The sequence below is a fragment of the Marmota monax genome, unplaced genomic scaffold (assembly GCF_021218885.2).
Source record: "Marmota monax isolate L192 unplaced genomic scaffold, Marmota_monax_Labrador192_F-V1.1 WCK01_AAM20220418_F8-fsc00100, whole genome shotgun sequence".
Taxonomy (NCBI): domain Eukaryota; kingdom Metazoa; phylum Chordata; class Mammalia; order Rodentia; family Sciuridae; genus Marmota; species Marmota monax.
Genome location: NW_026693872.1, coordinates 4120554 through 4148538, shown reverse-complemented (window position 1 = coordinate 4148538; position 27985 = coordinate 4120554). Strand labels below are relative to the sequence as shown.

General features: G+C 45.7%; 1 protein-coding gene across 4 annotated transcripts in view; it reads right to left on the bottom strand.

The window, feature by feature from the left end:
- Positions 1 to 27985, bottom strand: part of Dgkg (diacylglycerol kinase gamma) — a 211850-nt gene that overhangs the window by 94426 nt on the left and 89439 nt on the right. For all 4 annotated transcript variants that reach the window (XM_058585080.1, XM_046462616.2, XM_058585082.1 and 1 more), the window contains 8 exons: positions 27507 to 27599; positions 25480 to 25539; positions 22953 to 23032; positions 21750 to 21824; positions 19224 to 19309; positions 13716 to 13805; positions 12459 to 12619; positions 3614 to 3678 (listed from right to left, as the gene is read on the bottom strand). In XM_058585080.1, the coding sequence (XP_058441063.1) occupies positions 3614 to 3678; positions 12459 to 12619; positions 13716 to 13805; positions 19224 to 19309; positions 21750 to 21824; positions 22953 to 23032; positions 25480 to 25539; positions 27507 to 27599 (710 nt within the window). The remainder of the gene's footprint in view (positions 1 to 3613; positions 3679 to 12458; positions 12620 to 13715; positions 13806 to 19223; positions 19310 to 21749; positions 21825 to 22952; positions 23033 to 25479; positions 25540 to 27506; positions 27600 to 27985) is intronic.

The window sequence follows — 27985 nt, the reverse complement described above, 5'->3', positions numbered from 1 at the left end:
GTAACTTAGTTTTTCCCAGCCTCAGTTTCTGTATCTGTAACATGAAAATGATAATATTTACCTTATATAATTGTTTTGAGATTTAAATAGTTTAATATATTTTTTAAAAAAACTAATATACCACCTGGCATCTTGTAGGAGTTCAAAAGTGGACAATAATTCTTTGGGTCCCTTGTAACACTGTTTCTACACTCAAAAATGATCCACTTGTGAATGATGCTTGGGATATAAATGTTAAAATGTGCTATATACTCTATGACTTCCTGTATACTCTTCCTGTAACATTTTTGTATGTTAAAATAGTTTTATAAAAATATTTGAGGAATGTTTTTTCTTCTTTGCTAGACTATGAACCTAGCAATTCAAAGACTAGGTAGTAGAAGGGATCAAAAATAGCACCATCACACATGGCCCGTATTGCTACCTCCTTAAGTCTGGTTCTTGCTCCATTAACAAAGCTATTTCATTAGGGAAACAATTTCATGCAATCCACCACCTTTCTTGGCAGCAACCTATACAAAGAGACCACTGGGGGAAAAATTTCCTGAAACCCTAACAGCTGAGTCATATTTGACGCCTCTTAAGAATCAAAGAAGCCTTAGAACTGTGATTTTTCACCATTTGGAGGTTTTAGGTCCTTTTAAGAAATTCTGTTAGTTATGGAGATTCTCTCCAGAACAATATATCTAAGATCTTAGGTTCAATTTCAAGGTGTTCTGAGAATCCCCAAAGCCCCTGAACCCTGGGTTAAGAATTCTTATTAGAATAGCTCAGGAATATGAACTGGAGATGGGAAAGAGTCAACTTTCCTGATGAGTTCCAGCCCTGACTAGTCACACTCCCTTGCTGAAAACAAAACCAAACAAAATGAAACAAAACAATCATAACTCCCTGTATTTAACCTCAAGGTTATCCCTGAGGGCCCAGTTCCAGGCAGTAATGGTAAAGGTTTCTAGCCAAGCTGTGGCTGCTCTTTGGAGAACCCAAGTTCAGCTCAGTAAAATGAAGCCTATTTGATAATATCGTTTACATTTCCAAATCCTGGGTATCAAGCTTTCTTCCTATCCCTTGTGGCCCTTCCTAAGTTTAGCTGCTGGTGTAATGGGGTAACCATGGCAACAACCACCTGCCTATTTAAAACCATCTCCAATGCTAAATAAGGAAGCCTAGAGAAAATGGCTGCTTGCCTGCCTCTCAGTGGACAAACTGAGCACTCCTGGGTATTTTGGACATGGGCAAGCAGGCAGAAAAGAAGCAGTATGGACCCAAAGCTCTTAATAGGAAGAGTTTGGTGACCTTGTGAAATAGAGGCAACATCCTATGTCATCATTTCTTTAAATGCAAATATAGGTGTCTGTCACCCATGGTGACTGTACCACAACACCTTGACTTCAACCAGGTGAAGAGTGAGGCATGAACCTAACCTCTGAGAAGTCTGCGAAGTGGGAAAGAAAATAGTTTATACAGATCACAGTAGCTTTGTTCATACTGTGTTTTGCACAGTACATTTTTTTTTCCTGACAGATGTATCTTTCTAATTGTATTTAATCGTGTGGATGGCTGATGATTACTCTGTTCATGTCATATGTTGACCTACTGATTTTTTGGAATATGGAGAAATTTCTCTCCCCCTCTTTCCTCGTTCTCTACAAATTACAGAGATTTTGCTTGTTTCCCATGCCAAGACACCATACAACCAGCTGCAGTGAACGACTTCCTTTGCCCCAAGCATGCTGCACCCTCACTCCTTTGTATTTTTTCCTACATTTGGTTCCTTCTCTCAGAGTTACCCTTCTCCTTTTGCCAATCTGGAAAACACTGTTTTCTGTGTCTTGGATGGGGCATTTCTCTCATTAGAAAACCCTCCATGTCAAGTTCCACACTCTTGCTTTGTATTGCCATTGGTCACGTCTATCCACATCACTTAACAGACCATGATGTACATCTGCTTTCCATTCTGTTTCCCCCAAAGGGCTGAGAGTGCCCTGCACCAGTCCATCCAAAATACCTCTAGAATAGTGTCTGGTAGATAGAATGTTTTCAAAAAATACTGTTGGATAAATGAATGAATGAACAGAACGTACAGATTTCACAAGCAGATGGAATGTTCAGACACATGAGTGTGAGCATGTGTCAGGGTACTTGTGCGAATCCTGTGGAATGGGTGGAAGAAGAGTATTTAAAAAAACTGTGTAGATATTCGGGAGTGAAGAAGATTGAGAGGAGAATCAACAGAATTGCAAGTTTGAGACTACAGTGGTAGGGGCTGGAAGTACGGACGTTTAGCAGTGTGGAGTGAGTGTGTAGGATCTGTGAGTGTTAGGAGTGAGAAGGAATAGGCTGTGACAGAATACACATCCTAATAAAGTTACTTCAGCTGTGATTAGATCCCACAGATCGCTCTTCCAGAGGAGGAAGTAGCTTCATTATGTTTAGTTTCTGATCCTTAAAAAGGCTTGCTTTTTCTTGGTTAGCCCCCCCCCCCCCCCCCCCCGCCCCAGGCTGTGAGGTCAGGGCAAAGAGTAATAATAATAATAATAATGTCCGGCTCTTTCTGGGTGCTGGGCTTTAAATGAATGTCTTCAGACCCTTTTAACCTCTGCTTTGAAGAGAATTCTGTGGGGTAAATAAATGTCAATCCCCTCATGTTCAAAGATCAAGTCCAAAGTAGTATCCACCCTACTCCCCACCTGCCTGAGGTTGGGGTGGGATCCTGTGGTCATCTTGAAATATTACAATAAAATGGAAAGAGAAAGAATAGAAGTCAGCTAATGAGAAGAAGAAGAGAAAGAAATAAGAAGGGAGAAAGGCAATTTTGACAATCCCAGGGGTAGCTATGTGCCCAGTCAGAACTCAGTTCTGGTAAATTCCCTTGGCATGCAAGAAGGGTTTGGTTTCCTTTGCAAAAGACCTGGTTTTCTCTTCCCTTTCATTTTTGAATCTAACATCTAGACTTGCACACAGGGCGCCCAGGCTCAGGTGGGGCCTGGTGGGCTCCAGGTCTATTGCCTTTGCAAGTGCCACTCTGCTGCTGCCCTCTGCTGTCGGGGATGGAAGAGGCGACGCTCTCCTGGCATTCTGGGTCCAAACCCCAGGGCTGCCACCACCTCCCATGTAGGACCTGGAGAAGTTGAGTCCCTTCCACCCTTTCCAGAAAAAAAAATGCGGGGCCGCGGCAGGATTTGGGGTGGGGGTGCTGCACCTTTGGAGGAAGCAGCCAAGCCCCCGCAGGGGCTCCAGTTAGCCAAGGACCGACTCCCCCCACTACCCGCAAAGGCGGGCACCCCACACCCCTTCCACCCCCACATCCCTCCCTCTGCACAGATCCTCTGGGAGGGACTGAGGGACAGGCTGCCAGACTGCGGCAGGTTTCTGACATTTTTTTTTCTTTTTCTTGGAAATGGAAACCCTCCTTCCGGCAACGTGGCAGGGAAGCGAAGTCCCGGGGCGGCCAGGCCAAGAACATTTCCGTAGGAGCAGGTGGGAGGCCCGGGTCTGGCTGGCCGCACTGGGCAGGGCGGCTGGGCAGGGCGGCTGGGCGGGGCGGCTGGGCGGGGCGGCTGGGCGGGGCGGCTGGGCGGGGCAGCGGAGCAGCCGGCTTGCAGCCTCTTACCTGCTGTTGAATTTTTCAGGGTGTTTCTCTCTCATCATGTGGAATCTGTGTGCAATGGAAGCATCCTGAAAGCGAAAGAGAAGGCAGAACCCTGGTTAGTGCTTCTAATGGTGCTGTGTGGCGGAAAGGATTGCACACATGTCTTCACCGAATCCCCCAACCCTGAGATTCCATCTCACAGGGGAGGTTCCAGATCCCAGAGGCCCAACACCAAGTCCAAGGGTACAGTTAGTGCCGCCAATACTCTTAGAGGTGCCCTGGTCCACTCCAGGGCCCTTGCAGTGAGCACTCCATCCCCGGCCCAGTGAGAAGCAGATAGTTAAGGGATGAGTGAAGGGGAAAGCCCAATTCTTTGAGGAGAATGAGGGTCTGTGAGCAGGTAGACAGAAGTAGCCCATGTGGGAGGCTGGGAGTGATTCTTTGGGTATGCCTTGCCATATTAAATGGTTTTGTAAAATACTTTTTATTTTGGAATATTTTGACTCACAAGAAGTTGCAAAAATAGTTCAGAGTTCCTATGTCCCTTTCACCCAGCATTCCCCAAGGAAAACATCTTACATAACTACAGTACATTGCGAAAACCAGAAAGCTCATGTTGGTTGGTATTAACTCTTTTTCTTCTTCCTTTTTTTTTTTTCCTGTACTGGGGATTGAACTTGACCACTAAGCCACATCCCCAGCCCTATTTTGTATTTTATTTAGAGGGTCTCACTGAGTTCCTTAGCATCTTTTTTTGCTGAAGCTGGCTTTGAACTCACAATTCTCCTGCCTCAGCTTCCTGAGCTGCTGGGATTACAGGCATGTGCCACTGACTGGCTTATATATTAATTCTTAATCATTCATGTTAGTAGAAATAATAAATGACAATGGATAATCTATCTGATAGATAATTAGAAAACATACTAGCTTTTGCTTCTTGATCATTCCATCCAAAGGACTGCTTCCAGGGTCAAGGAGAATCTTAAAACACATCCTACTGACATTTTCTTATACTCCCTATTGGCATATCCTTTGGTGCACTCTTGGCCACTGGCACCTCAGAACTCCCCACAAGGATGGCTGTCATGACCCCATGCTTCCAGGCTCTCTAACCTCTGATCCAAACTTCTTAGCCCTGAATTTTATGTGCAGCCCACACTCCCATTGTGGGTAGTCCCATGAGTTGTTTCTCATGGTTGTTTCTAGCATCTAGATGCTGGTAGCTCCACAATGAATAGCTCTAGAACCAGCCCTGAGCTTCAACCCTAAAAATGGACTCAACTTTCCTCTTCAAACCTGTTCTTCCACCCTCATTAATTGTCTTGTTTTCTAGCAAAAGAATGTGTACCGCGCGCCCCCCCCCCTCCAACCACCACCACCCAGGCCCCATGCCAGCACACTGGGTGCAGGTGCTGGGCTTCAGAAACAAGCAGGCTAATTGGGCTGGAGATGGGGTGACCCAGAAACAAGGGAGCTGATTCAGATTTGTTCAGGAACAACAATAACAAAAACTTCAGAAACCGATTTGCTGGAATATGTGGCTAAAAAATGCCTGAAATTCTATCCAGCAGATTTTTAGCTAATGCATATTCCATTTCTCTATAAGAAAACTCTACAAAAGATCATTTGTAAATGTTGATTAAAAAACAACAACAACAACAAACAAAAAAAAAATGTCAGGAGGTATAGTTCAGTGAAGAAGCGTTTTTGAGCATGTACTGTGTGTGGTGAGTTGCACTTGGAATCAGAGTGACCCCAGCCAGCAGCCACTGTCTGATAAATGGAGAGAGCACATCAAGAAGATGAGTTTGCTGGGCAGCGGCACATGCCTATAATTCCATCGGCTCTGGAGGCTGAGACAGGAGGGTTGCAAGTTTAAAGCTAGCCTCAGCAACTTAGCGAGGTCCAAAAACAACTCAGTTGAGACCCTGCCTCTAGATAAAAGATATTTTTTTCAGGAAAAATAAAATAGGGAATAAGGCTCACTGGTTAAACACCACCAGTACAAAAGAAAAAAAAAAAGAGCTAACTTTATGTATGGCAAACATTCCTTGCTGAAATAATGTCTTGGGAGTTTAACAATTAAACTTTACATACTGATTTTATTTTTAGCTTAAGACACATCAAGAGTTAAAGTCTGGGTGAGGTCCCTCTGTGCAAGTGGTGAGAAGTGTGCAAACCCCAAGGAGGCCTCCTTCCCACCCCCTGGACCCACACAGCTTGGCCCGAGTGGCTTCTTTGGGCAACAGCATTTCATGCTCCCAGGCTCCCATCACCTCCCTAGCTCGGAGCAAGTTTCAGTGAACATGCTCAATAAGGTTCATGTGACATTGTCAAGTGCTTCTCTAGATTTCAAGAAAACATTCCATCTACTTGTGTTCCTTTGAAGCACTAATTTTCCTCTGTCAGAAAAATTAAAAAAAAGAAAAGAAAGAAAAAAGCAATCGTATATTGCTTGGCACAGTTTGTACTTCACTATCTCTCCCTCCAGTACAGCTGCGACTAGCTCCTGGTTCGTACTTCTCTGGGATATTTGCACAGGCCCCTCCCTTTGTATAGTTCTCATTGTCCTTGTTTTTTCCATAACAAGAATTTGCAAAGACTAGCCTTTAAAATATTATTAGTTTAGCATGTAGTTCCTAATTTGCCAGTGTCATTCCTTGACAAATAAAGTAGCTAGGGAGAGCTAAGTGGCTCCTTTGCTCTCAAGTCCTGAAAAGGTGATGGATCATCAGGATCCTGACCATGTTTCTCTATCTGGAGATGAAAAAGAAGAGTCAAGATTCACTTTTGCTCTCCTGAGCATCTCTGAGTCAAGGGCTGATCTTGGCATATTGACAATCAATAATGATTTCATTTGGATTTTGGAAATCAAGGCTACACCAAATCTTTTCTTGGTGATGATTACAGTAAAATGACACTTCCGTGATGACGCCAAGTACTGGGAATTGCAAACTCATGGGAGCCATGATGCAGTTCTGATGGCCTCACTATCCGGAGTCTTTTTGGATGCAGCATGGGGTGAAGAGGAGACCAAGAAAGGTGTGGACGCGGGGCTATTTTTTCCTCAAGTAAAACTCTTAAGCACATGGTTGGACCAACAATTTTGGGCCCCTTTCAATGTAAGCAGCTGTTATTTGGACTTTGAGATATTGGAACATCTAGGCCAGTGCTGTCTAGTAGATATTTAGTGTATGCCATATATGTAACTTAAGATTTTCTTGTAGTTACATAAAAAAGTAAAAAAGAAGCAGATGAAATTAAAATTTTGAAAATATTTTCACATACCAACATAAAGGTAAAATTAATTTTAGTAACATTTTAATTAACCTAATAGTTCTCAAATATTATCATTTCAATGTATAATCAATATTAAAAATTATTATTATTATTTTATTTATTTTTTTAAGGTGCTGGGGATGGAACCCAGGGCCTTATGCATGTGAGGCAAGCACTTTACCAACTGAGCTATATCCCCAGCCCCAGGGATATTTTAAGTTATTTTCTTCATAGCACATTTCTGAAATGTGGTGTGTATTTTACACTTACAGCACATCTCAATTTAGACAAGCCTCATTTCAAGTGCACAATAGTGACATGTGGCTCACAGCTGCCATATTGGACAAGGCAGGGCCAAGTCACTCTGGCAATTTAGGGAGATAAGAAGACAGAAAGAGACAACAGGACAGGTTATTTGAAATTCAGATTGTTCTCAAAACTTATGGCAGATTGAGGAATGGAAAAGTGTAGACCCCTTGTCACTCCTCAGTGATTTCCATCGACTTAGTACCTTTCCTGGCAACAGATAAAAACCTGATGCTGAGCCAGGCATGATGGCTCATGCCTGTAATCTCAGTGACTCAGGAGGCTGAGACAGGAGGGTTGCAAGTTCGAGTCCAGCCTTAGCCATTTAGCAAGACTCTAAGCAACTTAGTCAGACCCTGTCTCAAAATAAAAAGTAAAAGGGGCTGGGGATGTGGCTCAGTGGTTAAGGACCCTTGGGCTAACTCCAGTACTAAACAAACAAAAACAAAGAAACAAACAAACAAACAAAACCATCTGAAGCTGATTGATTCCAAAAGTTTGCAGGCAACTGATGTCTTGTTCACAAATTCCCTAATGGGCAGGAGGCTCGTCATTGTGGAAAACTTGGTTGGTGAACTCTAAAACAATCTGTAAGGTGGAACATGGCACATGGGTTGGTGTGACGACTGTGGTTTTTCCTTGGCCCCTAGACTCCCCTAGCATCTGAAATAGATTCATTGAATCAAGGGATTAGCTGTTCACCCATACAGTTAAGGCTCAGTGAAAGCAGAGCCTGTGAGGAGTTCAGAGTTACGCATTCTCCAGGAATTATTTTGTAGTTCCAAACTTCCTGTCACTGATACCTGGCTATTCTGACATTTCTGCCTAATCCAAAAATAGATAGGAGGGAGGAGGAAGCCAGAGGAAGTGGTGTCTTGGATATGGCTATGCTAAAAATCTCTTGCCAGTGGATATTCTCAGTAAGAAGGACCAATAAGGCCAATTATCTTAGGTTCTTATAGCTGGCCTGTGAATGGAAATGTGGTGGCAATGAGGCCACAGTCATTCCCTGGAGTCTTATTTAATCCTCCATCTATTAAATAGGTCCTGTAAGTACCAAAGGGACTGTGTGAACTCATCAGGGCAAATTCCCATCTACAGCACCCAGGGTACCATAGCAATGGTGACTGTCATCATCTTTATGATGCAAGGCAGCAGCCACTTGGTATCAATAAACTATTCCATGTCCTTCAGAAGAGGCACAGACCTTGCAGAAATCTCTTTGCCAAAGGAGTTCGACTCTATTTAATCATCATCAGGAGGTAAAACTGGGTTGGTTTACATACCTACTTCTCCTCTTACGAAGTTGGGGAAGTCAAATAGGGAGCAAGACCTTCTGCAAATGTCAGCCCCAGACTCTGTCAGGATTGTGTGTTGGTTACTTGTTTTCTCAAGATTTCCTCTTTCCAACTTTTAAAGAGCGAGCACACAAATGATGCAAACGTTTTGTTGAGAGAAGGCTAAGGGTGCACCAAAATGAGATAGGAATTTCTAGTCCCTCACTCCTGTGCAATACATGCACAAACTCAATGTATAAGAAAAAAAAAATCATGAGGAAGAAATTGTGTGGGTCTTCGTAATTTGAAAAATGAACACATTGGATTATTATCAGTCATCCCAGGACAGAAAAATATTTTGACCTTTGAGGATGATGGAGAATGTTTCTATGTTTTCTTGGAGGATGATTAGCTGGCTCATCCTTCCTTCCATTTATATTTTCAAGAATGAATTGTAATTTGTAATTTCATGAATGATTACTGATCAGGCTTGGCTCTTGGCTTTAGGGTCCAGCTATTTAGTTTAGAGAAGGTTGTCTATTCCTTTTTGTGTATCCATTTATTTGGGGAAAAATACTAAAAGAAGTCCACTTTATGCAGCCACTAGATCGACAGAGACAGACAAGGAGATGCTGGGAATCATGTTTTTGTCAGCTAGAGCTGAATGTGTGGGAAGATTTGGGGCTGAAGAATCTGAAGGCAGCCATGACTGTACCTTTCCATCTGGAATCTTCCAGGCAGCCCACCCAGCCTCCCTGCTCATTGCTTATATGGGCTAACTCTTCCTGCTTTCTAGATTCCCTCTCCTTGGTTTAATTCAGTTCTGATTTCTGTGTCCTGAAGAACCACTTCCCTTTGATCATTCTTTTCTGTTCTGATGGGCTGTCTTCCCTCTCTGAAGCCCTGGTCAGGATCATCTGCATCAGAATGATCTTAGAAGCTTGTTAAAAATGCGATTTCCCACTAGCACATGCCTTGCAATCCCAGCTAGGAGGATGCAAGTTCAGGGCCGATCCTATGTGAAAATAAAAAGGGCTGGGGATGTAGCTCAGTGGCAGAGCACTCGCCTAAGCATGTGTGAGGCCCTGGGTTCCATTCCCAGCAAAACATGCACGCACGCGCACACGCACGCTCGCAAGCAAATTCCCAGACTTCCTGAATCAGAATATGAATCAGAATCTGTTGTGAGCAGAATCTGCATTTCTGATAAGGGGCCCTGTAAGCCATTTTGAGGCACATCCCCCCAAACCACCAAATACACACACGGTGTTGGCAACAAGAATATGGAAGGGGCTGTGCAGAGGCCACAGCTCAGCGGGCCCCGGAGCTCAATGCTGATGGTTCCAGGCTCCACCACCCAAGGGCTTGGACTCCTTCTACAGCTCTCTAAGCCATCACTCTCTCTTATAAAACACAGTAAAAATTGCATGATGACTTCATGTACCAACATGGAAACTGGACCTGGTGTGCTTAATAGGTTACTCAATAAATGTTAACAAGCTATACTCTGGTTTCTGTTGGGAAGACCCAAGGTTTGGCAAAACTAATGATTGGGAGTCCATGTTCCAGGAGCCCTCTGGACACCAGACACCGGTCACATCTGACTGTTGGGAGCTGAAGATGGCAGTGCTCCAGTCGGGGGAAGTGGATCCAGGGTAGTAGGTCTGAAAAGGGGAGGGTTCTTAGAGCAAGAAGAGGAGGGAGGGTGTCTGCACTGGTCACTGGATGGGGGACCAGGAAGGGGACACTAGGGGAAGATGTCCCTCCCACCTGAGGCTGGAGGCCTGGGGGATAAACTAGCTTGGGGCACAGGAACCTCTAAACTTGTTCCTAGTCCATTATCTCCAGCCTCTCAGAACCTGATAATGGGCTCAGCAATGCTTCTGTCTTCTGTTTTGGTCATAGAAAAAGAGCTCTGAATTAAGAATCAAAAATTAAGACGGGTGGAACATATACACAATGGAATATTACTCAGCCATAAAGAAGAATGAAATTATGGCATTTGCCAGTAAATGGATGGAACTGGAGACTATCATGCTAAGGGAAACAAGACAATCCCCCCAACCAAAGGCTGAATGTTTTCTCTGATATAGGGATTCTGACTCACAATGGTGGGAGAAGTATTGGAGGCTCACCAAATTGGACAGGGGGTAATGGGGGAAGGGAGGGGAGATGGGAATGGGAAAGACAGTAGAATGAATCAGACATAACTTTCCTATGTTCATATATGAATACTCGACCAGGGAAACTCCACATCATGTACAATCACAAGAATGGGAAGTTATACTCCATGTATGTGTGATATGTCAAAATACATCCCTATTGCCATGTATAACTAAAAAGAACAAATACAAAAAAGGAAAAAGTGTGTGTGGGAATCTCACGAAAATCGAAAGGAGATCAGTAGTGGAAAGGGACCAGGGGGTGGGAGGTGGGAAGTGCTGGGGTGTGATATTGACCAGATCATATTGTTATATTGAATGCAGGTATGAATACGTAACAACAATCCCATCATTATGTACAACTATCGTGTATGATTAAAAATGTGAAAAAAGTTAAGGTGAGTCCCTAAATCCAAGTCTCTGTTCCCCTCATTCATAAAACAGAGATGATAATTCCCTTCAAAGTAGTCATAAGAATAAAAAGTAACTGAATATATAGTAAACTTTAAATCCTTCTGTGAGTAGAAGATATTATTATATGTAATCCTTTCCTCTCCTGTGCTTCACCTTTTGTCTTCTTAGTAAAAAATAAAACACTTCCCTTCAACCTGCTGTCCCCTCAAGCTACCCATCAGTTCCTTTGTGTTTCCTCACTATTATATTTTTTAACCACCAAATTTTTCAAAAGAGTTTGTGGAGTGCAGATGCCACTCAGCCTGGGGCCAGAGGACTGGGTGAAGGGATTTGTATGCACATAAAACCTGGTAGCATAATTCCAAAGATGGGGAAACAGAGAGGAAGGACCTTGGGCTCAGGGTGAGTACAGCTGTTTGTGTTCTAGTTCTGCCTCTTATGAGTCAAGAATCCTGAAGGCTCTTCCGTAAAATGGGGATGATGGGAACAAGGGTATCTGCAGCACTGCTGTGAGGACTAGACCCCATTAAGCCTAGCAATGTGGAAAGCCTATAGTAGATGCTCAATAAATGTTAGTGTCCTGGCTGTAACTCCTCTCCCAAACCTCGGCTGTATTTGTGAACATGAGCCATCCTTTCACTGTCCCTTCCCCGCCCATCCCGTCCCCGGCAGTGTAGAAAGCAGTGCCCACTCAATGTTCTTTGAAGCTGAGTTTAGCAAATAAGGTGACTGAGCTACAACTAGCTGTCCTGAGGGCTTGGGATGCCAGGGAACATGGTGCTGTCCTTGTGCTATGTGTGTGTGTTTGTGTGTGTGTGTGTGTTCAGGAGGGCATGTGCTCTTGCATTAGTGAGTCAGGCACATCAAGCTAGGTCTTTCAGTCAATGCAGAGTGTGCTGACAGGGTGAGCATCAAGGACCATGAGAACCAGGGAGTGGTCAGTCAGGAGGAAATGCCTCCCCACAGAGGTTTATGAAGCACTTGGAGCACTGTACTGAGGAGAGGAAGAAATCCTGAGTGCTAAGCCCACCAAGCCAGGTGGGACCCCAGGGTCCTCCCTTGAGGATCAGAATTCCCAATTCCTGAAGCCTATGTGAATGTTTTCTCCTATTCCTGCCCCTTGGATATTTCTCAGTGTTGGTTTTCTTGAACTGCTTCAAATTACCTAAAGGGTAAATATGTCTTTTGAAAAATTTCTAACCTTTCACTGTGTGTTAGTTAACATAATAGAGAAAACAATTTCCCCCATAATCAAGGGATGGAAGGGCTGTGTCACGAGGGTGTCCACATTTATACCAGATTTCAGGATGCTCAGACACAAGTCAGGACTGAGGCAGGGCAGGACAGACCCAGAGGGGATAGTGGAAAACTGGAGCCCTTCTTGGGCATTTTTCTACTATGCAGAAAGGTGACCCCTGAACAACTCACCACGCCAATGGAAAAATAGTTGTTCATGATGCTGTATGGAACCTGGTCCCCGTTCTCCACCTCCTCTCTGGGGATGACTTCCAGATACCAACGGTCCAGCATCACCAAGGGGCTTTGCTCGATGTCCTTCAGGATTTTTGTCAAACTGCCCCCTTCATAACCTGTGGATGATGGCATTGCATTTGCCACCAGAGCAGAAAGGCTAAGTTGTTGCTGATGCACAGGTAGCTGTCAGGACAGGTGACCCTATGGGCATCTGGGACCAGGTAACTTCCCAGTGTGTCTGTGTGGGGGAGACACTTGTGGTCCTTGAACCACAGAGAAGGGAAGGACAATAGAGTAATTAGGAAGAGGCTGGAGTGATTTGAAAGTCCGAGGTGGGGGTGGGTGCTGGCTAAAGGTGGGTGGGTCTGTGGAGCTGAAGGGAGCCCTATTGAATTGGTGGGCTGGATGGTTGGGAAGCTGTGTGGGGGAGATAACGGATCCATGCCAGGACTGTGTCATGTGGGAGATGGACAGGGTGGTAGGCAGAATGTTAACCTGGCCTGTAGGGCGGGCTCCTGCTTCCTCTGACTTGCCCACCAAGAAAGAACCAGTCTCTGAATCCTGATACATCCTGACTGGTCTACAATCACTCCTTGAATTGATAAGCCATCCGGAGTCCCTGCAGCTCTTCTGCCTGCTGGACCGATCTGTCCACTCTGCGGTAAGCTGAACTTCCTCTGCAGCTTTCCCAGTTCCATGGGGGCTGTGGCCATATGTAAAATTCACCTTAGTGCCTGCTCTTTGCACTGTAAACCGATTACCACTGTGTGACCCCCTTTAGGGAAATTTCAAAATGAGATCCCACAGTCCTGGGCACCTGGGATAATCTGAATGTTCCTAATGACTCTAACTAGGGATGAAGTATTTTTGTCTGCATTCTGAGTCCTAATTCAGAAGATCATTGTTTGGGGGACAGGGAATTTCACATAGAAAACACTTGTCTACGTGAACTCCTATTGGAAGGGGCACTAGGAAGGGACAAATGAGATTTGGTCTTTACCCTAAAGTTGCATATGTTCTATTGGCTCTAAGCTGAAGGCTTCAGGATGATAGTAATTATAGGGAGGTGAGCACAGGGTTCTCAGAGCCCAGAAGAGGGGCTTCTATTTGAAACCCAGCAGGGAACAGAAGGCAGAGAAAGGGTCACAGATCGCCTCTGTAGAGCATCCCTGTAAGCAGAGCTCTGTCCCCAGGGTAGCATCATATACTCACCTCCTCCCCAACGGAGACATCGGGCAAGGTCATTTCCTGTTCCAAGAGGCAGGACAGCCACTGGTGGATGCTTTGCAAAATTTGCCTTATCTGCAATCCATGCAAAGAAACAGAGAACCATATACCACTGGATTACAGAATTCTTGGGTTATTTTGCTATCCTTGATCTGATGCACGAACCCTTCCGCAGCAATCTGCTTGACACCTCCCATGATGGAGAACACACTACTTCGTAAAGCTATTTCTTCCTTCTGCAGTGTTAACCACTACAAATTGTGCCACATCTGTCAATGTGCAATTCATGTTGAGCTAAAGCTGTTTCCCTGTAACCTGTACCTGTTGGTCCAAATTTCATCTTAATTCTGTTCTTTGAGATAACAGTATGCCCCTCAAAAACATTGGTTTGTATTTTTGTTTGTTTCTTGGTTCCAATGATTGAACCGAGGGGTGCTTTACCACTGAGCTACACGCCCAGCCCTTTTTATTTTTATTGTTTTGAGACACAGTCTTGCTGAGTTGAACTTGCAATCCTCCTGCCTCAGCCTAGTTTGCATTTTTTCAATCCTAATGATAACCAGCACTTGTTCCCATTCATCTCTGACACCAACCCTGCAAGATGTTCTCTTTGAAGATGAAGAAATGAAAATTCACCAAGGGAAAATAATTCTGGAGCCAGAATCCAATCCCAGATCTTTGTGGCTCCAAGTCCATTCTCATTTGTCCCTTCCCAGTGTCCCTTCCTCCACTTTTCAGGGGCTTTGCAGGTGCAGATGTTATTAAAATGGGTGGGTCTAAAACATTAAGGGATAGTGGGGACATTTGGAAAACTGAAAATTTGGGGCATTTTTAAAAAAAATTTAAAAGTTTAAAAAATAATCTTGTATTAGTTGGGCACGGTGACACATGCCTGTAATCCCAGTGGCTCAGGAGACTAAGGCAGGAGGATCATGAGTTCAAAGCCAGCCTCAGCAAAAGTGAGGTGTTAAGCAGCTCAGTGAGACCCTGTCTCTAAATAAAATACAAAACAGGTCTGGGGATGTGGCTCAGTGGCTGAGTTCAATCCTTAGCACCACCCAACCCTCAGAGAAAAAAAAAACAAAAAACAAAAAAACCCCTTGTGTTAAACAAGCAAAATCTCCAGGTGCTACGGACACCCCATACCTATAATTTATCATTTCCACCACTTTTCAGAATTTGGAACACACAGATTCCTACTCTTTTCTCCCTTGCTGGTTGTGAATGAACACTGAACAGAACCATCAGAGAATGCAGAGCAGAACATGTTTTCCTCTGGCTACGGAGCCCCAGCAGCCTGTTCACAGGCAAGGCTGGTTAAAGAGGGAGATGTAGGCGCCCACTGGACTCCAGAGGGGCACACTGACAGACCCTGTGTCACAGTGCCCTTGGATGTAAGTCATGTGACTGCTGGGGCTGCCTGCTGCCAGTGTTGAGATGGAAGATGGGGCCATTCACTCATGGATCCTGGTCCTGCGACTCAAGCTGATGCCTTCCTGCCTCTGCTCATGCTGTCCCCTTTGCCTGGAAGGCTCTTGTTTCCTCCTCTGCCCCTTCTTCTGGAGTCCCCATCTTGGCAGATCTGCCATCTTCATGGCACTGAGCCTGGAAACCCATGTCATCTGCTGTGGTTTGGATCTGGAATGTTCCCCAAAGACTCAGGTGTTAAAGGTCTGTTCCTCAGCCCAGCAGTGTTCAGAGGTGGGGCTCCTGGGAAGTGACTGGATCATGGGGGCTCTGCACTCATCAGTTGATGAATTCCTGGCTGATGACATGAAGCTTTGGGAGGTGGGGCCTGGTGGGAAGAAGTAGATCACTGGGGGCGTGGCCTGGAAGGGTATTTCCTCTCCCCCCACCCTCTTTTTTTTTCTACCAGGGATTGAACCCAGGGATGCTTAACCACTTAGCCACATTCCCAGCCTTTTAAAAAATATTTTATTTAGAGACAGGGTCTTGCTAAGTTGCTTAGGGCCTCACTAAGTTGCTGGGGCTGGCTTTGAACTTGCGATCCTCCTGCCTCAGCCTCCTGAGTATTTCTTGTCCCAGCCTCTTCGTCTCTCTCTGTCTCTGCTTCCCAGTCGCCAGGAGCTGAGCTGCTTTCTTCTGCCACAGCTTCCGCCATGATGTTCTGCCTCGCCTCAGGCCAGAGCAACAGAGCCCACCCACCACGGCCTGAGACCTTGGAAACTGTGAGCCAAAATAAATCTTTCCTCCTCTAATCTGTTTTTCTCAGATATTTTGTCAGTGATGCGAAACAGACTCTCAGCGATCTCTTCTCTCCGTCCCCACGGTAATGCCTGGGTGCAGGGATGATCCCTTCCCACTGATCCTGCTGCAACAGCCTCCTCCCTGTTCCTTCTGCCTCCAGTTCTACCTCCTAGTGTCTTCTCCATATTTCTGTTGAGGCAGACAACCCTCGGGCTCCGGCCCCATCACCTCAGCTTTCCTTCTATGGCACCAGGCCCCAGCTCTGCCTTCTTCCTAGTCTCGTCTTTCTGCATGCCTGACCGCCCACTCCACTGGTCAACCATCCTGAAACAAATCACAGAGCTCTCTGTGGCTCAGCTTGGAAGCCACCTCCGGGAGGCCCTCCCTGGTTCCCTTGGTCTGGACCTGGTGCCACCCCAGGCTGTTTCCTTAGCCTCAGGGATGACCTCATCACACTCTCTGGCAGTCGTCCACTCATTGGTCCTCTGGATGGACGGCAGCCCCGCCCCCAGGGGAATATGTCTCACTGGCAGCGGCTTCTCCACAAGTTTATGGAGGCCTACTACACGCCACATGCTGGGTGAGGCGCTGTGGCTCTGATGGCAGAGAAGCCCTGGTGCTGGTGTGGTCCTCACGCACAGAAAGCACAATTTCACATTCATATCAGAAAGGACAGATGCTCCATTCTGTAATGAGGCGACTGAGGCTGGCGGGGTGTCAGGGGAGACTAAGATCTGAGGCAGAAGTCCATGGGCAGAGGCTGGGGAGCATTCCAGGCAATGGCCTGTGTGGGGAGGGGGACTGGCATGTCCAGAGGTCTGAGAGAAGGGCTGGGTGGCTGGAGTCCCAAGGGGGAGGGACAGACAAGTTGCAGGAGGCTGGAAGGGTGGGTGGAGGCTGGGCCACCCAGGGCCCTGCAGGTCACCTGAAGGGTTTTGTCTTCATCCTGAGGATAGAGGGAAGGTGCTGATGGATTCCACGATGTCCTGAATCCACTGGCATTCAGGAAAAATCCACTCCCTGGCTGAAGGTGGGAATAGACCAGAGAGGGGACCATGGGGGACAGTGGAGACCACTGAAGGATGCCTGAACGCGTGTCCAGGGAAGGAGGGAGCACCTTAAGCAATGAATCCCTTTGCCTCTGATTTTTCTCTTTGGTCTTCTCATCTGTGGAAAATAACCTAACACTTTTTTTCCCCGTCTCACATGATCTTTCATTCCTTATTCCGAACAGCTTCTGGCACCTGTGTTCTCTGCAGATAAATCTTCTGCAACTTTTCCCCAAAGCCTGTTTTCCTCCCTCATGTCAGAGAGGGGACCTTGCAGGTAGCCCAGTACCACAGCCGCCTGCCTTTTTCATATCAACCGTTCTTCCTGGGCCCCCAGAGAACTCCTCCCTCCTCCCACAAACAACTCCAGAGCCCGAGGTGACAGCAGAGCGTGGGTGGCTGCTCAGCAGGGCTGTGTCCATGGAAACCACTGCGCTGGTGGGGGAGCAGCAGGAGGCAGGTGTGCCCTGGCACCCTCCCTGGGAGGCCTGTGACAACTCCTGGAGCCTCTGTGCCCCTGCACAGCTCAGCACCTGGTCCTGGCCATCCTTGATTCCTTCATTCCCTCACATCCAGTCTGCCCGCAAATCCTGTTGCTTCTACCTTCCAAAGACTCTGGTCACTTCTCACCGTCTCCTCTTTCCACTGTGGCCAGTTCTGGTCACATCTCACTTGGGTCACTGCAGTACTGTCCTAAGTAGTCTTCCTGCTTGTTCCTCCTTTACTCAAAACTACCTGATGTCCTGGGATTCCCCCAGTATAAAAGCCATGTTCCAGTGTTATGTCCTATGTGTCCTCGTGACCTGGTCCCTCATGACTTCTGAGTCACATTCTGTAATGCTCTCTGTATGTCCTCTGCTCTGGTTTGCCTTCAAGAGCTCAGCCTGCTCCTACCTCAGGGCCTTTACACCTGCCGTTCCTTATACCTGGATTGCTCTTTCCAAAGGCATCTGTGAGGCTCACCCTTCTCCAGGTGTCCCTACAAACAAGTTCTCCTCTACGAGGTCTTCCCTGACCCCTCAGTTTTAGATTGTAATTCCACCTAACCTGTGTGCTTCCTTTGCTCCTTCCTGGCTATATTTTTCTCATCTTCTGATATTCTCTGTATTTCACATATTTCTGTGTTGCCTGGTTCTGGCCTCTGGAAGGTGGGCTCCAGCAGGGCAGGATGCTCACCTGTTTATTCAGGTGGCACTTCCACATCCTCCAGGAGGGCCTGGCACATAGAGGCATGCAGGAGGCATCTGTGGAAGGACTGATGGGAAATCTGAAGCAGGCCAGGGCTCCTGGCTCTGGGACTCCCTGACTCTGACGACTGTGCTCCCCAGCACTTCCTCTGGTGGCTTTCCTGTCCTTATGTTCCACATTGCAGTGTTTCTCTGGGTCCTTTGGGCTCAGATCTTGGCTATGCCCCATTGCAGAATTTCACAGCCAGTTTTCATCACTTCTTGGGGGTGCTGTCTCCACTGATCCAGGCGTGGCTGAGCCACAACCCTGGCCTCCAGATTCTCAGCCTGGGCCTCTCCAATGCCCCTTTGGTCACAGCCCAGTGTGACCTTTCTTTGCTTGCATGGAGCCACATCTGGGTCCAGATGTGCTTTCTGGACCCAGGCTCCAGATGTTCATCTCCTGATGATTTCCCCTGGGTATGCAGCTATGCTTAGTGCTCTGGTTTCTACTGTCCAGCAGGCATCTGCCTTGAGTCCCAATCCCCCTCTTCCTTCCCCTCAAAATCTGACCTGTGATACTCCTCAACCCTGGCCATGTCATGTTTTTGAGGAATGGCCTGAAACTGAACTGTTATCTTCATGTCTTTGGAAGAACTCTCATTATTTTAATTTCTTTTTTTTTTAATCCAAAGTAGATATTTAGTTAAGCATCAGTTCAAGGGTAGATATAAGGATGAACAAAGTGTGGCTACATTTCTCTCTTCTTGTTATTGCCTTCTGCTAATTTTATTTATTTACTTATTTTGGGTACCTGGGATTAGACTCCAGGGCACTCAACCACTGAGCCACATCCTCAGCCCTATTTTGTATTTTAATTAGAGACAGGGTCTCACTGAGTTGCCTAGGGCCTCACTGTTGCTGAGATTGGCCTTGAACTCGGGATCCTCCTGCCTCAGTCTCCCCAGCCACTGGGATTACACGTGTGCCACCACGCCCAGCTGCCTTCTGCTAACTTTAAATATACTCACTATAAATAACCAGCAAAGGCCCCTCCAACCCATTCTTACCAATGCAATCCAAGATCCAGCCAACTGTCCCATCTCCTCCACAGGCCAGAACACGGAAGTCTGGAGTATCACGGAAGAAGTTCAAGCTGGGAAACAGAGGAAAGTCAATGTTAGTCTTGTCACTAGGCTTGAATTTTTGAGTTAGAGTCTCTCTATTCCCCGGGAGTATGTTAAGATCTCGATTCTTTTTTGGAGTTGAAAGGGTCACTTAATGTTCTGAAACTAGAAATTATTATGCATTGCCACTGAGTATGTAGAAAAATCCCAGAGAGCTATCCTTGTATAAGGAGAATCTGACTCAACATTCAACATAAATAGAAAGCAGTTTTCTAGAAATTCTCTGTGATTTGGGTAGAGAAACCTACAGTTTGCACAATACAAATGACCCCCAATATTTTGACTCCTTTTGAATTCTCCTGCTTGTTATGTCCTTGCAACCTCCCCTTTAAGGGAGATGCCCTGAATTGGCTGAATTCATTTTGCAATTTTATGGGTCCAGAGCTAATTGGAGAAATCACCCCATTTTTCCCAGAAGTTTTAACTCTAATTTAGAGCAGACTTCTCAACCAGGGATCCATCAATCTCCAAGGAGGGTCTATGGATAGAATTCAGAAGGTCATTAACTTGAAGAAGAATATATTACATTCATGTCTTCCCTAACCTCTCACTGAAATTTAGTATTTCTTTAAATTATGACTGTAGGCAACAAACCACAGATTTATTAACAATACCTATGACTTTGGCAGCAATCAAAATCAAAGATATTTTTACAGTGTGGCATATCTCAACCTATCATGTATGTTCATTGCTGCTTTGAATTTGCAATAGTTATTTGACCTGGCTATGGATGTTCTATATAATGTGTTGATAATGCATTTGTAGACCCATATCACCAATTTATTTTTTAGTGTATCGGTACATATTTTTCAACATAATTATCTTCTCCAGTAATCTTGTATTATTTCATTTTGTGTATTAGGAAATAATATTCCAAGGAGGGATCCATAGTCTTTACTAGACTGGCAAAGGGGTGTCTGGCATAACATGGTTAAGAAATCCTGTTTTAGAACAGAAGTAACCTGTGAACACCTTGGGTGAGACTCAGAATCTAAGGTTATACTTCTTCTCTGCCCAGCCTGGTGGTCTGAGAAGACCCCTGGGGCTCTCTGAGTCATGGATGCCTGTGAAGGCAAATTAATATTTCTTCTTTTCCATCTCTCTTGCAGAACTCTGCTTTCCTACAAGAAGTGAATTCTGAATGGAGGCTCCCTTCAGCCAGATGGCCTGTCTGATTACAGATGGATACACTCATCAGAGACACTCGGGACCCACCAGCACTGGGAGTAGGCCCTGACCTGTTACCCATGGTAAAACATATCAAAAAGGTTAAGCCAGAGGACTGCATTCCAGTATTGAAATACCCAAGAGGAGGGTGGGCTGGTGAAGGCACTTGTGGGCTGCAGCTATCCAACAAAAATGGGCAATCATGGCAACCAAGGCAGAAACCTCAGCAGTCTAGATGGATTCTGCTTTCAAATTAGTTTTATAGTTAAATTATGGTAGGAGTACTGAATCTGCTCGCACATTTCTAATTTTAACCTGATTTTGTCCTGCCAGTGGTATAAATAACAGCTTTGTGTCAGACAATCAAAGACAGGGGCGGATTCTATTTTTTGGTCTTTTCTCCAGCCAGCCCCTTTGAGGGGTCTCCTGGAATTCAGAGTTAGAACTGCAGGTTAAGATGAGGGAAAACCCAGCTAGTTGTGCACAGCTCGAGGCGGAGACTGGCCAGGAGGTGGCGCTAGAGCACCGATTCTGACTGGGAAGAGCCCAGTCTTTCCGTGCCTTCTGGCGCCACGCTGGGGAGCCCTCCAATTACAGGGTCTGGAAATTCCTCATGATAGCTGCGGCACAGGGCCCAGCTCCTCCTATCAGAACTCCAGTCAAAATATAAAGCACTTCCTTTTCTCCAACCTTCTGCTAAAGAGCAGGGAAACAAACAGCAAGAGGAGTAGCAGGAGAAGGGCCACAGGGAGTGTAACCACCTCAAAAATGGATCATCCAGAAAAACAATGATTTCATTGTATAACCAAGTGTCTTGATCCTCAAATGCCCCCATAGTGGAACAGAGGGTGGACCTCTGAGTAGCCACATAGATTTCCAAAATGCTAGTGATAAGAACACTTTCTCCTACCTGGGGTTGACTAAGAAGACGCCCGCTAGCACAGCTTTACTATCAAGTTAAAATATTTCACCATTCGCCTTCCTAGCAATCACAGGAATGGTATATGCAATTTCCCCATCTTATAGACCAACTCCTTTATTTTGGGGACAAGGTAGGAAGCCACTTCTCAGAGTTAGCCATAAGGGGTGATTCTGAACACATCCAGAAGAGTGTGATGTGAGAAAGATAAAAGGCATCCATGGTCTTTTCAGGGATGAAACACATTAAAAAGGTGACAAAAGAAGGTATCTTCTGCAGAGGTTAGAAGAGAGGGATGAGAAATAAAGATATTGTCTCCATACCCTGGAGTAGGTCCCCCATTGTCCAGGTTGAAAACTTGTTTGGGGTTGAGCAGGTAGTGGAATTTCCGAAGAATTCTATGGGGGAGAAAAAGAGAGAGAAAAAAAAATTTAGAGGGTAGGGGAGGAAAATGTCATTGCAAAAAGTCACATTAGGGTGACCCCCTTTCTCCTTGTCTTCCTCCACTCTTGGGATTCACCAAGACCAGCAGTGGGTGGGTGGCTGGGGTGGGGATGATCTTACACTTAAAAGGCAAAAGAAAAAGAAATCAGTAGTCAGATTGAGCATCCTTTTAAATGTGAGATGGGAGAAGAGTGCCTGCAGACCTAGTATATCCCAGGTCTATCTGGCATCACCACATCCTCACCCCTTGGTCCAAGGCTGCCCCTACATCTAAGATTCCAACTCCCACCCCAGGAGCCTCACCCCTTCTTTGCAGAGAACAGAGCAGAGAAACCCAGAATTTCTTCCTCAAGAAGACTTTCTCCCAAATGTTCTGTGTGGCTGGGGCAGTGTGATGTCTGGAGGTATCAAAGGACCCCCTAGAGAAAGGCCCCTACAGCCCCCAATCAGGAGCAAATTCAGGAGGAGCTGGGCTTGGACACCTGAAGGGGAGCGACCACATCTGGGCCTGATCTCAGGGCTCTAGTTGGAGACTAATTAGGTCCCTTGGACCAGAACGGGGGTCCTCATAGTTCTTGTTTAGCTCTACTTATTCTTATTTCATAACATGGATTCCAGATCACTGTCATCTGCTCATCACCCTGGAACTGAACAGCCTCCAAGGCAGAAGTGGCTCTCTTTTCCCACTCTGCTTAGCAATCCCCAGTTTCCAGACAAGGGGGCATTTTCTTCACTCCTGAGGTGGGTGCTTTGCATTCTCAGGGATGAGAACAGGTCAGGTGAGTCCTGCCGTCTCTTTAACCAAGAAAAGACATGTGAGACTCGGAGGGAAGAGGCTTCTCAGGATTCAGTCTGAACTCTGCAGTGGCTCATGAGATAGACGCTGCGTTAAGCACTGGGCTATCCTAATTCTTAAAATAACCTAGGAGAGGAGATATTGTTATCTTCCTAAGGCCCGGGGGCCAGGAGATGAAGGCCCAGTGGTGGTGCTGGGATTTGAGCCTGGGTCTCCACTCTGCTGTGGTCAAGGGGAGGAAGGGGCTTGTCTTAGCCATTCCACTTTGAAAGAGAAGAGAACATACCTTTCTCCTTGTCTCCCTCCACTCTTGGGATTCACCAAGACCAGCAGTGGGTGGGTGCCCGGGGTGGGGATGATCTTATACTTAAAAAGCAAGAGAAAAAGAAATTAGGTCTGCTTTTCCAGAGAGCAGGGCTGGGGAGACGAGAGCTTGATGCTTAGACAGCTTCGGAAAGGTGGATAGGAAGCAGGCCCAGGCATGGAGGACAGGTGATCGGGGAGGCAGGTCTTTGTCCACTGGCTGAGTTTTCTGAGGGGCCAAGCGGCTACGTGTTTCCAGCTCAAGTGGCCTTTCAGTGGTGCTAATGGCAATGAGGGTTTGAGATTGGGATCAGAGATGGGCAATGGCACTGTAGCTTCAAGTCATTCAACAACGGTGTGGCATTGTGCCCACATCACAAGATTAAATTCTGTGAGGGACACAACTGAATGCAATCCTAGAACGTGTGGCCATCTGGTCACACACATAAATAAAATAACACTCATGGAGTGAAAAAAAAATCACTTCCACTCTGGCACCTTCTAGATTCGCATTTCCAGACCCAATTTTCCTCTTGAGCTTGTCCTGCATTTCTGAATCCCCGGAGCCGCCTTCAAGTGGACGTTTCCCATCACTACCAGGTCAACATGCCCCAACCTGACTTATCTTCTTTTCCCATCAAACTGATCTTCTCCTGGTTCTGTGCTCCTGATAAAGGTACTGTTATTCATCCAGTGTTTCAGGGAAGATCCTAATCTGCCAAGTCTTCCCCTGGAATGTCCTTTCATCTCTAGCAGCTGTCACAGAACCCATGCTGCTTGGGTGTTTTCCATCCCAGGGAAGTCCTATATGTTGCCCGCTTCCCAGAACACCATGTCAGGCACACCACTCCTGGTCAAACACCTTTAGTGACACCTCACTGCCCAGGGGATAACATCTGTATCTCTGAACCTGGCATCAAGGCCTTCTGGATCTCACCCCATTCCACTGCTGTGGTCTCATTTCTTCTAACCCCAGCTGCAGTTCCAGCCCAACCCTGCTTGCACCCTTCAGGGAGTGTCTCCTAAATTCTCTCCCATGCATCTGATCACCATTCTCCTCCTGTTCTCTACCCTGAAATGCTCATTTCCTTCTTTGTGACTTCTTAAAAAAAAAAAAAAAATCCAAACGACTTTTCATCCTTAGGACCCAACTTCAGAGCCATCTCCTCTATGAAATTCCCCTCAATCATGGCAACTGAAGCTTTTACATTTAAAACATGTCATATCTTTTGGAGTTTCTTTTGTTGTTTATTTGTATTTGTCTTTTACTGTCTTAGGTAAATGTCTCAAGGCATTATTAACTGGATTTTCAATGCTTCAGGAGCAGGGCAGGGTGTGTGTATAACCCTCTTCCCAAGGGCCCCTGGCACCAGACACAGCAGCAGGCGATCAATAAGCACTTGTGGATTCAGCTGAATGACATTCTGACACAGAGGCAGCTCTGCTCCATGTTCAACATCTAATGCCTGCTATCTCAGATCTTAAACTAAAAAAGCCAGCAAACACAGCGTGCCATGTGGTTTGAAGAGAACAGTAGCACTGTTTGTGATTTTTAAGAATTCTCTTAACTGCTCAAGGGACTTGTGACACCCAGAATCATCTTGGAGCCTGAGGAATAAGCCCTTAACTTCCGGAAGTGTTAAAAGTATTCAGCAATCCATACAGCAAGGGTCCTGCCCGATCAGAACTGATGCAGGACAAGCAGAAGAATCCATATCTAACAACTGTTATACCTGCATGCTTGTGTGTGTGTGTGTGTGTGTGTGTGTGTTCCACTTGACTTGCTGCCCTTCTGGGTGTCTAGAGCTTTCTCATCTATTAAGGTTCCTCCATTGTTTCAGCTTAATTTTTAAAACAAACAAATCTGCACACTCTCATTTAATCTCGCAGCACCTCCAGGAGGTGAGGAATGCAAGGATTTCCATGACCCTTTTCAAACAAGGAGACTTAGGTCGAGGGTGGAAGAGGAGGCCCTAACTTTCCTATTTCCTTTTCTGGTTCTTTGTACCTCTTCAGGATGCCTTGCTTGCATTCCTTTTGTGGAAGGCAGAAAGAAAAGGTGTTCACTGGTGAGCCTGAGTAAAAACGAATTCTTAAACTTACATTGAAGGATTAAGAACTTTTGGATTTGGCGAACTACGTTTTGACAGTTGTGTTCTGGAGACAGATTGGCAATCTTGGAAAAATCTATTGTCTACTTCTAGGCCACACTTTTGTTATGGTTTAGGAGGTCTGCATACTGAAGGCTTATGTAATTTGCTCCTATAGAGGTGATCAAGCCAATTAGACCAGCGATGGGATCAGCCAACCTCCCTTCTCACCACTTGCCTACAGTGTGGCGGTCAAAGGTAACTCCAGAGGCCCGGAATAAAGTGTCCTCCTGCGTGACAGAATTGATCAGATGAGAAAGCAAATGTTGAGTACATTTCCTTAGAACCCAAACCCCGGCCTCCCGGCCACTGTCTTGGACCCACTTGGAATAAGCAACTGGACTGCAATCCATGAGATACCTGCATTACAAGCTCGCCCTTGGCTGCCATACTGCCATCAGACTTTCCACCTTGTCTGTCCTGTGAGGAGAGAGGAAAGACAAGCATCTATTGAAAGAAAAATAAAAACCTAATATAAGGGAAGAGATCTGGTGAAAACAAATGGCTATCAGCTCTGGAGGCTGAGGTAGAGGATGGCAAGTTCAAAGCCAGCCTCAGCAACTTAGTGAGGCCCTATGCAACTCAACAAGACCCTGTCTATAAATAAAATACAAATAAATAAATAAATAAAGCACTGGGGCTGTGACTCAGTGGTTGTGCACCCCTGGGTTCAATCCCTGGTACATAAAAACAAAATAAAAAACCCAACAACAAATGACTAGTATCAGCAAAACCAGGTCAGTGTGAGTAGTTTTTCAATGTGGGACTTTGGATTTCAAGAAAGGAACGCAAACCTATGAGTTTCTCTGGGACTCTCCAGGACCCTGTCAATACTTGATCTGACTTTAACCTTGAGACACAGGCAAGGGACACAGGAGGAGACGTTACTAAAATTGGCAGAAATCTAATTTGTTGATGGAGAAGCTTGGACTATAAAAAGCAAGGTCTCACACTAAGCTTCTCTGCTTAGCATTATCTAATGATACAGCATTCGGTTGTGGTTCTTGGTTTTGTATTTTCAGTATTTATTATTTTATTGAGGTTTACTTAGCTTACAGCAAAATGCTCAATTTGAAATTGGACAGTTTGATGAATTTTTGCATATGTATGAGCCCTTAGAAATGCCGCCCCTCCAAGCATAGCCCTGTGTGACTCCAAGATCACACTGGTTTTGATTGGCTTTTGGATTTTATAGAGAGGGAATCAGAGAGAGTGCCTTTGTTTTTTTGAGTCAAGTTCTTTAATTCAGCATTATTTCTTTAAAATACTGTTTTTGCATGGGAGCACAATTTGTTCTTTCCCACTGCAATGTGGTATTCCATTACATGAATACCATATGCCTATGGGTCTCAAATTATTTGTCTATCCTCCTGTTAATTGTCATTTAGATTTCTTCCAGTTTTTACTGCTATGAATAAAGTTGCCACAAACATTCTCATACATGTCTTACACACATGGAGTAAATGCTTGTACTTCTCAGAAAGATCCACAGAAGGGGAATTGTTGGGTTATGGAGTTTGTATGTTTGATACTGCCAAATGGTGTTCAAAAGGAAAATTTGTAGATTTTTAGTGAAAAAAAAAAAACAAAACTGGTTAAGTCAAGGGCAAGAAGTGAGGAATCTGTGGAATGTGGCAACAATTTTAAGATGAGAAGAGGAGTTAAATTGGTGCTTGTTTGAAAGAGGAATCTTGTTGGCCTGGTGGTGTGCACTCCTGTAATCCCAGCAACTCAGTAGGGCTGGGGCAGGAGGATCACAAGTTCTTTCCCACTGCAATGTGGTATTCCATTACATGAATACCATATGCCTATGGGAAATAAAAAATAAAAAGGGCTAGGGATGTAGCTCAGTGATAGAATGCTCCTGGGTTCAATCCCCAGTACCAAAAAAAAAAAAAAAAAAAAAAAAAAGAAAAAGAAAGAAAAGAGAGAGGAGTCTTCAATACAGGAGACCAAAAATGTTTCAGGTGAGTATTAAAGGAGTTTAATTTTGCTTCTTTCTTTCTTTTCTCTGGAGTGTTAACACACTCCAGTGAAAGGCATCAAGGTAGGGGTGATCCATGTTTGGACATAGTAGAGAGGTTCCGTAGGGGTAAAGGAGGAGAGAGACCTCACCCTGCTTTAGCTGTACTCTGCCCACAAGGTGCGTAGGGTGAACGTGCTTCCTCCATGGTCCATCTGGACCCAGCAGTTGGGACCAGTTGCATCTGAGGATTTTTCTCTCACAATTTGGCTGGCACATCCCTGACCCTTTCAAATGCACACTGAAAACACAAACCCTAAGAGTGGCTGGGGAAGCTCTCTGGGGGGCGGGAAGGTCTGAGTGCTGCCTACATCTGAACCACGAACTCAGAGAAGCAGAGCTCTGGCTGGGCAGGAGGACTTACCCTGGTGACAGGACATATCGAGGTGGGCAGCAAAATATGGTCTCTGAGCTCCCCACCATCACACAACGTCGATAATTCACATTTGCGGTGAAACTGGAGGACAAAAGGGAGAGAAGAGTGAGAATGAGTGAAGGTGATCGAGGAACCAGCGGCTCGGAGGGTGCAGAGGTTTGCTGGGAGGCAAGCTGTCTAATGCCCCCTGAACCGTGAGCACGGCTGGCTCTGGAAGGATTGCTGAGAGCGTGTATATAGGTGTGTTGAGGGGTGCCAGGTCTGCCATGGGCAGAGAGAGGAGACCAAGAGCCTCAATGGCTACTGGAGCAAAATGGTCACGAGCGGGCCTATGCCCTGCTCTCCCTGTTGATTCTAGAGCCCTCCTTGGATTTCTGCTCCCCAGGCTTAAAGACTCTGGAAGGGAGATCTCAGTGAGCAAACTTGTAAGTAAACCCTGCAACTCAACCTCTGCATTCTGAGTTCTG